Source organism: Ambystoma mexicanum, chromosome 3p, assembly GCF_040938575.1.
Source record: "Ambystoma mexicanum isolate Mex_15411 chromosome 3p, UKY_AmexF1_1, whole genome shotgun sequence".
NCBI lineage: Eukaryota > Metazoa > Chordata > Amphibia > Caudata > Ambystomatidae > Ambystoma > Ambystoma mexicanum.
The window spans coordinates 826,001,205-826,014,902 of record NC_090925.1 but is presented as its reverse complement, the minus strand read 5'-3'; the positions used below and the strand labels follow the sequence as shown (position 1 = coordinate 826,014,902).

Here is a 13,698-nt window from a genome sequence, read left to right as displayed (position 1 = left end):
TCACATCCTCATCTCCCGAGGACACCGACAAGGCCTCTTGCTGCAGTAGGGTCTCTGGCAAAACTGGGTGGAATATTTCTGGTCGCCAGGCCTCTTGCGGGATCTCCGTCGACAAGGCTAAAGCTGGCCCTGTCGTCGTCACCCTCTGCAGCCCAAGAACGGTTGAGACCAATTGTGCCAGTGGCAGAGAAGTGGTCGACGACTGCCCAGCCATCGACGACGGTGGTGGTGGTCGTGTAAGTCCTTGAGGCGTTCCCGCCTTTTCTGAACTCGACCTACGCTTCTCTGCATCTCGACTCGAGGTCTATCTATGATGATCGCCCGAGGAGGATTTCGATTTTTCTTTTCTGTCTTTCTTCGTCGAAGATGAGGATGACGAGGCTTTCTTCGACGAAGACTCCTTAGAATGGCTTCTCGATGATTCCTTCTCCGCCGGTCGCGATTTCTTCACCGGGGGTTCCGACGATGTCGAGCGGCCCCTGAAGATTTTGACACGGAGGCCAGAGCCCACCTCCGAAGGCGGGTATGCCCCGGCTCCATCGTTTAACGATGCCGCTAGTCTCCGATCTTTACGAGTCTTCTGGGAGAAGCCCTTACATATGTCGCACTTGTCTGCCGATTGATGAGGGTGAAGACAATATATGCAATCCATATATCCGTCCCCCTCGTACACCTTCAACCCGCACGTAGCGCACGGGCGGAACCGCACTTTTCCTGACATCAGGAGAAAACTCCAACAGCACAACCTAGACAAAATAGTAGACTATACAAGGTGCTCCCACTACTTTGGAGACGGTTGAAATCTGAAGGGAGCTGGGCATTTATACCGCTACGTCCTAGTGGGGCATGCGTGGGCGGCCCCAAAAACGACTTAGATAGTAAAACTTCTGACACTTTTGTGTCCTATGGGAAACAGCTTTATAAGCGTACTGAGGGTTCCCAGTCTGTCTACGGGGAATATTCTAAGCATGTGAATCCATGAAAGATCCAATGCTGGAGAAGCAATTTCCCCTTCTCTCCAGTCGGCTTTCAATGTAGCAAGACTTCTACAATTGCCGTTTGCTCCTCGACGCGGTCTGCTTTTTCTGGAGCCTCTCTCAGTCCACACAGGACCAAGAACGAAGATGCCATCCCTCGCTTCCCTCCCTGCCGTTGAATGACAGTGGGCCAAACGAATTGCTGAAAAGGCTAGAGCGTACACCGTTGTTTGTGCGAGTTACCACCATTACTCATGGCCTTTTCCTCGTGCCAGTAGTTATTATCTGGGATGTATTACAATACATGGTGGTATCAGGTAATGTGGAGGAGGATAGGTCTTGTGGGGGGGGGGGAACGGGACACTATTCTCCCAAGCTGGTCACCACAGCCAACAGGGTTCTCCCTCCCCATGAGATCCTCCCACTGAGCACCTCCCCAAGGGGGACTATCAGGTAGTGGCCTCACCTCCCTGGCCACACAGAGAGGGGCTCCCCCATCTAAAGTAGTGACGACACCTCAGGATTTGTCACAGCACACGCCTCACAATCAGGATGAACAGTGTAACAGAAAAAACAAAAAAGGAGGGGCTTGCCAATGTTAAAGTGCAAACGCTCAGTCTATAGGTAAAACAATGCTTCAATTACACTACCACATCTCAAATTAAACTGTACCGCTGCTTCACAACAACATTTAATGATGGCATTAATTTCAGAACCTAAATGTTTAAAGTGTCGAGCCATGGTTTCAGAGACTTCTTTTTGAAAGTCTACACTTTGATTGTGGTGAAGACACACGAGTTGGGGTGAGGTGTGTGGCGGAGCACTGCAGGAGACACCCCACCTGCCCCCCAATCAAAAAGGTCAGAAATGGGTTCATCAGTCGACCAAAATGTAGATTTTTAAAAAGAAATTATGTAATCACGCAGAACTGCTTACATTTGATGTATTATTTATTTTGTCATTTGTATAGCGCACACAAACTCAGAGGCACATAGGTTCTGTCAGAGGAAAACCAGTTCCATGTGGCCCGGAGGCAGTGTGCAGGAATAATCAAGTGCAGACAGTTACAGCAAGTATAGAAACAAAGTCAACCAAGAATTAACAGAAGTTAAAATATCTCATGTTACTCATGAGCCACTCAGTAAGGCCTCAATCACTTTTTTTGCTTCCAGTGCCAGTAGCAGAGTGAATAGCCATTTGCAACCAGACCCCGATTGCACCCACAAAGCAAGTCCATCAAAATAAAAAAGCTAGGCAAACGCCTCTAAATAACAGAAACCTGTGCCCGGGGTTGTGGTTTGGATGCTTGCTCAGTAGTTTATGGTCTAACATTGTCCAAGTGCCCTATTCCGCCCTAAAACAGTCTCTGCTGAACTGTAAACTAAGTGAGTATAATTTTTTTAAATCTCCAGCATGTTCTACTGGGGGTCTTGCGCATGTTTCCAATTTTACTTCCCTTTCCTTCCTCATTCTGAATGAAGAACCAGCAAAAAAAAAAGAAGTCCCATGTTTAAGGGTAGATGGCAAGCCTGAATCATGGAGGCCGGTGACCACAACCTTCCAAGTGAACATCAGAGGCATTGCATGCAGGATCTCTCAGATTTCCAGGTCCATCGTTAACCTAGTGCAATTATCTGACATGTCCCGTCACCCCGGCTCGAGAGTCATCGTAGGAGAATCAGAACTGGAGTGACCATGTACATAACAGAGGGGAAAGGAAAAAAAATCCAGGCCTGGGCCACAGCAGCTATCTATTGGCAGTTTTTATGGACCCTCAACATCTCACCCATATGGACTGTGCACCAGAAAGGGATGGCAGAACATGTGCACATAAAATACCATCTAAAGATTGGAACCTGAAGGGAAAACACGATTTCCAGCCATTTGATCAGCTAGGATGTTCAACAATGGTCTAAATGAGCGATGGTACCGGTCGGCAGTCATCTAGCACACCAAATCCGTTGAGTTGCTCCACAAATCTGGACAGGGCATTTGCTTAGATGCAGGAGAATAGTCCTGGAAGTCACTTAGACACATGGGTGGCTGGCTGGAGTAATGCTACACAACTAAAGGTTCACATGGAATGTGGGTCATTAGAGAGCTCGGTGGGTGATCATGTACACAAACGCGGATAGCAAGGGAGAACAACTAAGCAAATAAATTAATGCATGCAGTCAAATGCTGGCTCAGCTAATTTGGGGCCACAGCTGAATGCAGTTGAGTCAAGGAAGGCCTCAGAAATGCAGCCACACCATCAAAAAGAGTCCTGCAGACTTACGCCGGGTGTTGGAGAGGACATGGTCCCAGAGAGGGACTTCTTTGGCCATGGAAAGCAGCCAAGAGGCAGAAGAAGAGCAGGATTGAAGGAGGAAGAAAAACATTGACTGCAAGAGAAGTGGTGAAGAAAATGAAGGTGATATCAGTGGTATATTAAGAGCAAAGGAGGTGGAGCGCAAGGTAATAGAACATACGAAGGGGATAAAAAAAACTAAAATACAGAAGATTGGACAGAGTTGAGGGAGGGGCCAGAGGTTGAGGACAATAAGTGCGGAAGAATCCATTGGAAAGACATTGGTACTGAAAGAAGGAGGGGGAAGAACATTAGGATAACAAGACTGAAGGACATGGGCAGGCAGCCTTGAATGAAAAACATAGGCGGAGGATAAGCAAGAGGCAGCAGGGAAACATCTGTGGCGTGGAAAGGAGGTCCAAGAAAGCGGTAGGTGTAAGAAACCTAAATCGAGGATCAAGAGGGCCATGGGGTATTGTGGAGGAAAGCATTAAGGGGGAGGAGGAATTAAGCCGGTTGGGCCAAGAGAAGGATCAAGTGTCAAGTGCAGAGGGAGTCGGGTAAACCAGCTGCCATCTCAGTGCTGGCAGAGACTGTAGCAGAGATGTCTGCTGCAAGTGCCAACAGTTCTTCCACTTGAGACTCGAGAACCCCGCAAGCCCTACCTGGTGGGAGCTTGCCAGTAAGAGTGAAGAAAAAAACAATGAAAGAGGAACTATCCAGTCAAGAAAGACGTGTTGGTCTCACTGAAGGTACCATGAGTGAATTTCATTTTACCACCAGACAGCAGAGCCAAGCAGAAGAGGGGCTGGATTGACAGACTACAGTCCTTAAACAAGCTGGAATTGCCTAATTTTGATTTAGTTGAATATCCCACTTTTAGTTTTAGTGTACACAAAACCCCTGCATATTTACTTTACTCAACACTTTACTTCTGGGTGTTGAGTCGTCTATTTTTGTGAGATGCTCCTGATCCTAAACAGAGAGACAGGGAGGAGGTTCCCTCACGTCCGTGGACTAGGATTAGAATGTCGTCCTCCCACTGCTCCTCTCTGATCCTGCCATAGGCTCCCTGTTGATCACTTGTTCCTCCTCCTACTGCTAGCAACAGTCTTGGGGAAACAGGGCCTGCTAGAACCACCTGTGTTTATTTCCTCCTTCTGATGCTCTAGTCCTGCCTCATTCATGTTTGCCACCACCTCCTTTTCTTCCCTAACCTCCATTTACTTACCTTCTATTACTTCCTTCTGATTTCTACTCTCTTTCTGACTCCGCCCGATAGGCACCAACCTTATCCTATTGATGTTCCCCTTACCAAACTCCTGTGTCCAACCTCCCCTTCTCATGCTGTTCTCTACCCACCTGCTGGCTCTGTCCAACCTCTTCCTTCTGACGTCCCCCCTCCATGAATAACCTCTCTATCCGACTCAGTCTCAATGTTTTTCTCCAACCTTCTATATGATCTCTCAGTGTCTACTAGTCTACTTTGAGCTTGCAGTGTCTGCGTATGCATTTGCAAGTGGGCTTCTGTGCAAAGGCGTTTAGGGAAAGAATTCGATAGTTTTGTTGAGAAGATTAAGAGGAAGATTCCCATGTGTCATTAGCACTCTGTAGAGCATCATTGCTTGCTCCAAGTCTGTACAGTGCAACACTTTCTTTACAATCAAATAATTTCTACATTTCCTATTTTTTTTTTCGAACATAAGAAACGCTGAGGGATGGGTTTAAAGGGGCTCCTCCCTGTATTATGTGCTGCTTTGTATCACTTCATTGCTTGAGTACCTTAGTCTTGCACTTGAAGACGACCTGCCGAGCCCACCTTCATGGCCAATGTAATGCCAGTGGGCATTTAAAGAAGCTTTTCTTATCCATTTGCTTTTATTTTCTAGATAACTCACAGTGCGTTGCTTAGGATAGGACAAGCCAAGTCTCAAGGGAGTTCAAACCATGACCACTCTTGCTCAACATGCCTTACCTTAAAATGCCTTCCAACACCCCCATCCAGGCCCTTATGAATGGGGACCGGCTGAGCAAGATTGTCAGAGCAGGGGTTTGGAGCTAAGAAATCAAGAGACACCATTTTCAATTTTTAAACAAAGTTGCTGCCAAGTTTATGCCCATGACTGGATGATACTCTAGTGTTGAAATTCAGAACCGTTTCATTCACAGGCGACACGGGAGCAGAGCCCAGGACAAGAGCTTGCTTGCTGATTAAGGAGACGCACCTGGCAGGCGTCCCGGGTTCCGCTTGCTGTGCCGGCGCATAACATATCTGGCATGACCTCTGGCTGATTGCTGCTCGGGTTGATACTGAAGAGGCACTTGCATGTGCGCCGGCTCATGATGGGCACCAAAGCAGCCTGGAGATACATGGGATAAGGAAGGGGTGCTGCAGGGAGAAATACATTAAATTAGGAGACATGCTTGCTGACAGACTATACATTTATTTAGTCTTGCATGTGCAGTACTAATGCTGTCAGGCTACATACACAATGTTCTCAACTATGCCGTATTTAAAGTGGTGTCACACCCACCGCCCGAACCAATTACCTTCTGAACAATGCACAATCCCCTGATGAATTTAAAAGGCATCACTCTACCACATGTTAATCTTCATTGACCTCAAGGTCACTTTAGACCCATTGGAGATTTAGTAGGTGGACAGGCATGCACATATGTCTATGGTCAGTGAGTGGCACCTTTCTCTCAGAGGATGTATATTTGGTAGGCTGAAGCTCCTCTTGCAGACGGTGTATATGTTTTTCTCATATACCGTTCTTTAGGATTAGCAAGAGTTGCTTCTTGTAATCAGAGCATATTAGCAGGAAGAGACACCCTTTTCACGGTTTCGGTTAAGTCACAAAAACATCTAAAACATCTTACCAGAAATCCCAATGTTCCCCCAACCAGTGACAGTGCACTGCATGCCTACAGGGAAGACAGTCGTGCTGCAAGGTAGAGCAATGGGTTTGATGGCGTCTGATGGATCAACCGGACTGCTCAAAGTCAGCAGCGCAATGTCTCCGCTGCCCCCTGCCTCATAGTCCAAATATGTTTCGACCTTATCCACTGTGCGTGAGACCATGTTCGGGTCAGGAACCCCCAGTGTGCGGCAGCCAAGATTGATCAGATAGTTGCCCAATGAATGGTCCCTAGAAAACACAAGGAGTCAAATGTAACAACAGAATGGCCATACAGCGACACATCATGCAGCATCAAACAGAGCAAGCATTCAAGAATAACATATCCAATGTTTTGACAGAAAGGGTTTAAACACAGGAGGGGGTATCTGTACTCCTGCCCTCCATATGGCAGAGTAGAAGCACAGAGCACCCCAGCCAAGGTTCTCTATAAGGTAGCGAATGGACGAGCAACCAAGACTTAAGAACCAGCCCGAATCACCTCCTGAGAGGTGAAGTACAGTGTAGTCCCAAGACCACACAAAGGAAATGTCCACACACTATGTTATGTGCTAACAGTTCTTGATATATAAAGAAAAACATATACATCAATTAATAACACTTTGTACTCTGACAATTCTAATATGGCAAATATATATGTCTATGTGGTACCACTCTTAGCTAGCGACTCCTTTAAAATGCATCAGCTGCCGACAGTTATAATGGCATACAAATCATACAGCACTGGGTAACAGCCAAGACAATAGAAAGGAAGGCAAGTTAGGGTAAACGCTGGCAGCATGCTTTCCATCTCTACCAAGGCACAATTCTGAGTGATGGTTCCCCCCACCCGCCACCCCCCCCACCTGCGCAACCTGTAATAAAGAGTATTAACAAGCCCAGTCCATTCATGTTTAAATAGTCTTGGTTCCTGGTTAAACTGCTCAACTACCCCAAAATACCAGAGTTATAAGTTTCTTCGACGGTTCATCAACGGATCCCTCAAGAGTGGACTCCTTTAAAAGCAGCACCCATAGGGTGTCAAGATTCCTTGAAGAAATGTGAACTCTTGCATCGAGACAGCAGCTTTGACCTTTGCGGTGCTCTTAGACGATAGATCATGGAAGTCCTGTGAGGAGTGCAGTCCACCTCCGTGCAAAGCGTTCTGTGCCGCAAGAAGACTCGGTGATGAATGCAGGCCCAGCAGCGGACGCCAGGTTAGCTTCGGCGATCGACCACGAGCTGGAGTTTGGCTCTTCACTGGTCTTTGTGGACTTCAGGTGGCAGGAAACCCACTGGCAGAATTTCCTCAGTTGTCGACGACCTCAATCGGTGGACGGTGATGGCAAGGGAGCACATCGTTCAAATGTTTTTTGGGCAAGGTGGAGCGTTGCGGCTCCGGTCGTCAGCACAGCATCAAGCGCTGGGCGACACAACTCAACAGGCTTCCAGCAGTTTCGGAAATCCTCCAAACCCCGGTCGACGGCCTCGATGTTCTGGTGCTTTACTTCAAGATTTCTCGGCAGACCCCGTCCGCAGTCGACAGCCTTTTAGGGCTGGCTTCCAGGTGCCTCAAAGATCAGCTTCTGCATGATGTTCCTTCTCCTAGGACTCCTAGCCAGATCCTCTTGAATCTTTCCTTGGCAGACTCGACGGATTTTGGATTTCGTCAACGGAAAGCAGCTGCAAACCTTTCAGCTGGGCTTCAAGGATAAGCAGCTTCAAGTTTCAACTTCAGCTTCTGAACAAATTGGGAAGTGAGAGGTCCCCAGATATACACATCTGTCCCTCATGCCCACTGCTGGACCAAGCTTAGTCAGCCAATGAGACAGAAGGGCATTCATGCAGGCAGACAGCCAATCAGGCTCATGGGCATTCAGGCTATTCACTTCCACCCAGACACCCAAATCAAGGCATGTGGATTGGGGCAAACACCCAACATTACATCACACCACACCGCATTCATTTCTGTTTCAGACAGGCTGCCTCATTCATTGTGTCACCCACACAGAAACCAGGCACCCATAACATGGAATGCATATGGGCCACACTCCATTCACACAGGTCCCACCCCAAGGGTGTACCCACAAAATACAGTCCCTGGGAAGGCTCCAGCCAGTCTGGCCTGGACTTCCTCCACAATACCATATATGGTTCTTCCACCCAACTGCCAATCAGGAGAAGGGACAGAGTCAGGGATTCTCGGCACTTTGGGGAAACAAGATGAAGTAATAGAAATCAAGCTGCCACATGGGCCATCTTGCCTTCTATCAGGAATCCACTGATTCCTATGGCAGGGTCTGGGTATCCCAAAATGGAGGATACTCAGCACCTGTCAAATTCAGCATGGATTTGCCACCAGCCCATACCCTGCTCTGTGGGCCACACACACACACACACAGACTGGTGCCTGAAAACATACACTAGGAGTACAGGGTTGTACCCCCACCGATTGGTGCCATAAGGGTACCCCAAGGGTCTCCGTTCACCACAACCAAAAATAGAGCAAGAGCTCCATTGCCAAGAGTCCCACAAGAACTCCTGTTCAGAAACCACAGAACACACATAAGGAGTACAGGATAAGGACATGGAGACCCTGTCCCTCCAATGCATTTCCAGAATCAAAAGGGTGCAGGAGCAAGCAGGGAAAATTGGGAACAGACAAATACAAGCATTATGAAAGTTACTAATTTTAGCTTTAGCATACAGCAGTCGGTGTTGCCTGGTTAGCATATGCCCAGATACTGACTTTCCTGGTAGTGGCATTCTATGGCCAATCAGTCTGATAATTTCATTGCCATTTCCTGCCCAAGTACTACCATTATTTGCCAGTTGCTGACATTCTCACAATTTGTGATTTATCATCACAAAATATTTGGGTACTCTTACCACGTGCCCAAGATAAATGTTAGTCTTTCTACAAGTCTTCTGGTGAGGGCTTGTGTGGGTCAACCTGTAGCATATGTGCACGGTTTCCATCACATTATTCCCGACTCCCAAAGGGGTAGCTGGCAAAGCAATACATACTTTAATTTTAGGAGGAGGAGGGGGATGGTAATAAAGTGCAAGCCACACAAGAACAAGCTTTGAAACAAGTACACAAAGGAATTTTCACAAGCATACTACTCAGAAGTATTCTCTAAAGTAACATTTCCAACCATAGGGAAATGCAAAAGATGATATAAGAATGTTAAAAACAGCTCAGTGTCTCTAAAAGACCCAAGAGTATCACTTCAAACCAAATGTGCAACAGTTTTAAAGGTAAGTAAACTTGTCAGTTTTAAAGAGTTCGAAATTTTCCCATTTTTCACAATGTCAAAAGGCAGCTCCCAGTAACAAAGAGGTGGTCCAAGGGCTCATTTTTGGTGGAATGTACATGGATCGCCATAGAATCCCACTGGTTTGTCAGATTTTTGTCATGGTGCGGATGGAGGTGGCCGAAAAGGCAATTCGGATCAATGTCCCTACTCCTTGTTACAAATCCAGGAATATCCGCTAGTACATTAAACCAATGCATAAAATGTTTGATACATGGTTTTTATGCACAAGGCACACACCAGTCATAATTAAAAATGACCAGCTTAAAGTCACCACATTCATAAGGGTTCGGACATTTTTTTCCTTGAAACATCGAAGGATTCATTTTAAAGCTCAAGAACGTCTCACACAAATTTAATTAGCCGGTATGCCAATTGAGGTCTTAGGGGCCTGTGAGCGGCAGTCAAGCTAACGTATCACAGGCGCCTGAGGGTTTGTCTTGAATTAGAAGGACCAATAGAAAGGGTTTATGTATTAATTATTAAATTACACCAGTTTTGAAACAGTATATAAACGGGCTGAATTCAGGGATCAATTGATTATTGTTAGAGCTCCTGATGTATGCTGTCTGTCTCCTGGTTTGCCGAGAAGAATAAAAAGATGACTCTGAAAATCAGTCCGAGTCTCTGCCCGCTTTCCTGCTTGGTCATGATCCAGAAGCGCCAGAGGCTTCGAGGGAGAACTGGGCCCATCTCAACAATACAGTTACACACCGTAGGGATTACCTTACTCCTAGTCCCCTTTCATCCATACGTTTGGGACATTCCGTTCATCGGGACGGGACCAGAGCACTTTTGAAGCATCAAAAATTATGTTTTGTCCTTTTATTTTTACGTGGGGCAACTGCGTGTGACTGTAGCCCCGGCCTCCTGAGCTCCGCCCCGCACATCACCATTCAGTCCTTTTCTATCACCAAAGTCGAAGGACCATTAGCAAAATAGAGGATACTTCTTAGAGGTGACGGCGGGTGGGCGTCTGGAGGAAAGGGGACTATGATTAAGCTAGTGACCACGGTGAGTAACTTTGTTATACTCCTACGGCCCGTCCACTTTCCTCCATACTTTTGTGATATTTCCAAGCACTGACCAAAGAAATGGGAGGATGGAAACTTCCCTTACTGGAACAGGTTCTTAAGAACTGCCTGGCCGAACTGGCCATCAGCCCAGGAGCTCAGTTCAAGACAATAGGGTCTGCAAAAAGCTGAAAGAGAAGCCCACGTAGCAGTATTGGCCATCGACTCCCAGGGGACATATTTCTGGAAGTCAAAGGCGGCTGCTTTGCCATGGACCAAATATGCATGAATGCTGTTTGGGGGCTGAAGGCCTTGAAATGTGTAAGCCTTTGAGATCCATAAAGGGATCCAGCGTGAGATGGACGCTTTCGAAGCAGGTTTCCCTTTTGGGTCACCAAAAGTAACAGTTTGTGAAGAACTTCCAAGCTTGCTTGTTCTGTCGAGGTAAAACTTCAGAGCTCGTCTGACATCTAGGTTATTTAGCACCCTCTCTGCATCAGAGATCGGATTTAGAAAGAAAACCAGTAATTATATTGATTGGTTTATGTGGAACTCTAGAATTTTTGGGAGGAAAGAAGGAGGAGTGCGAAGCACAACCTTTTCCTTGTGGAAAGTTAGGAACAGATGTTCAACAGAGCTTGAAGCTCACGTATTCTTCTTGCAGATGTTACCGCGATCCAGAAGGCCACTTTTCAAAAAAGGAACTTGAGCTCAGTAGTGGCCATAGGTTCACACAGCTTGCGACAAAGTGGTGAGGACCAAGTTCAGATCCCATTTTGGGTGAAGAGGCCTGACCGGCAAAAAGAGGTGAAGAAGACCTGTAAGTGCCTCCTGATTACTGGGTTTGTCCATGAAAAGGAGCAACTGTCTGTAGAAAGATAATCTGCAATGGCTGATAGATCTGTTCTGCACGACAAGACGTGAATGTCAGAGGCCGCAAGGTCTGATATAAAAGACAGTCAATCGAAGCCTGTCGAGGATCAAACTGTTTAGACAACAAGGACAAAAACAAAGCCATTTACTTTTGTACTGTGCCCTTGTAGAAGGCGTAAGTGCCACCTGAATTACGCACACATTATCCTCTGAAAGACTAAAACTGTGCTAAGGAGCTGAACTCCAGTACCAGGCCGCTAAGATGAAGGGTTGTGGGGAGAGGTGCCGGATTTAGTGATTGCTCTGGTGAAGAAGGTCAGGAATCTGCGGCAACCTGATGTTATGCTTGAACTAAAATGGCGCTGGTGCGCAGTGTATTCTGGGAGCGCTCAGAGCCATGATGGATATTTACTTCATGCCGCAGTGAAAAGCTGCACACATTTTGCCGAGTGTTAGATTCACGGTGCTGAGAAAAACATGCTTTCCAAACCTGGTATGCGGTCAAGGACATTTCTGCTGGTAAAGCTAACTTTGTTATGGTTTGGTACGGTTCTCCGCGGAGCGAGGCACTCTGCTCCTTGAGGGTAGCACTCTATTGACCCAGCTGGCAACCGACGTCTGCTCATCAACTGCACAAGTGCAATTTCCAGAAGGTTCGAGAATTGACCCCCCCTTTGTGGAGTGTGTATATATGCGGAAACCCGGAGGTGGTCAGGTGAGACTTCAGCCAGGAGGACGCTTACGTCCGGAATTCCTGTGAGCTGTGGTGCTCTCGGCCTGGCTGTTGCCGGGTCTTCCAGCCGCTTCTGGGCGAGATGAGGAATCCTGTTACGCTCACGGTGATGTATTTCCTTCTGAATTCTTTGCTTCTTCTATGATTTATGTCTATATTAGTTCTGTGAGTTATTTCTATATTATTATTGGTTGCTTCAAAGCTTTGAATAAATAGCCGTATAAGAGCTGATTATCTTCTAAGAGTGTGTGGTTGTGAGTTATTGCATCTGTCTGCGTTCAAAGTATTTGCTCTGTAATTGCAAAGGTGATTTGTTTTTCCGTGCACTCTGGGGAGAGCAATACACCTGACCAGGTCACATTATCAATGGCAGCTACAGCTCCAAAAACCAGAACCTGACTGGCCACCAAGGAGCTATGAAGAGTAGAGTGCAGTAGGAGACACTCCCGAGTTTCCAGAGCGACCGATAAATCAACGGCAAAGGCGGAAAGGCATAAGCCTTCATATTGGCCCAAGCAATCTCAAGGGCATCCCCCACCCCTCCCCAAGGAAGATGCTCCGAGACCATCCCCGGAAGCATAGAGTGGTAGTTTCCCGTTTGCTGCAGTCGCAAAGAGGTCCATCGTTGGAGAACCCCATTGCTGGAAAGGTTTGGTAAACTCATTTCCCATTCGTAACTAGCCACAGACTGCCAGCTCAGGGAATCTGCTGCAACATTGATCTGACCCGAAATGTGCACAGCCAGTAGCCAGACATTTTGTTGCACTGCAGAATTCCAAATCTGGATAGCTAGATCCACCAGGGGAGGATCCCTGGTGCCCCCTTGTTTGTTGAACATGGCTATATAATTGTCTGTGGTAATTTGCAACACTTGGTCGATGATAGAAGGCGGGAAAACTTTCAATGCCAGAAAGACTGGCAGGAGTTCTAGGTAGTTGATATGAGACTCTGTCGAAGGACATCTACAGATCGTACACCTTGAGGTGCCCCAGTGTCGCTCCCAACCCTAGGAGGGAGGAGTCTGTTGTAACCATAATCGGTGGGTAGAGCTCCTGGAAGGAGGTTCCCACTAAGGGGTTGCTCGCGGTTGACCACCATTGAAGATCTGCCGTCATGGAGCATGGTATCGGAATCTCTTTGGAGTCCGGGTCCAGAGCTTGGTACCAGCAGCCCCGAACTGCTTGCTGTGTGTGCCTCATTTTCAGTCTTGCAAGAGGTAGGGCTAACACGCAAGAAGCCATCAGGGCGACATGTGGGAGGCATTCAGGAAGAAAAAAAAAAAAATTTGCATGGCTGATAAATCTGCTATTCTGTCCTCCGTCAGGAACACACTGGTGTTGACAGTATCCTAAGGGGACACGCAGATAAATCGGGTCTTAAGCAACCATCATTGACCATTTCCGCCAGTTCACCAACAGCCCCAGTTGGAACAGGAGCTGGAGGAGTGACAGAAGATTGGCTGTTGCAGCTTGTGGACAAGGACTCTGCAGACGCCAATCATCCAAATATGACATGAACTCCCTGAAATCTGAGGAATGCTGCGATAACTGCCATCTTTGTGAAGACACGCAGTGCCGAGCTGAGACCAAACGGCA

General features: G+C 47.1%; 1 protein-coding gene across 1 annotated transcript in view; it reads right to left on the bottom strand.

The window, feature by feature from the left end:
* Positions 1-13,698, bottom strand: part of PRSS8 (serine protease 8) — a 101,701-nt gene that overhangs the window by 15,235 nt on the left and 72,768 nt on the right. Inside the window, exons 4-5 of the mRNA XM_069651896.1 lie at positions 6,151-6,419; positions 5,493-5,656 (exon numbers count right to left, since the gene is read on the bottom strand). Of these exons, the coding sequence (XP_069507997.1) occupies positions 5,493-5,656; positions 6,151-6,419 (433 nt within the window). The remainder of the gene's footprint in view (positions 1-5,492; positions 5,657-6,150; positions 6,420-13,698) is intronic.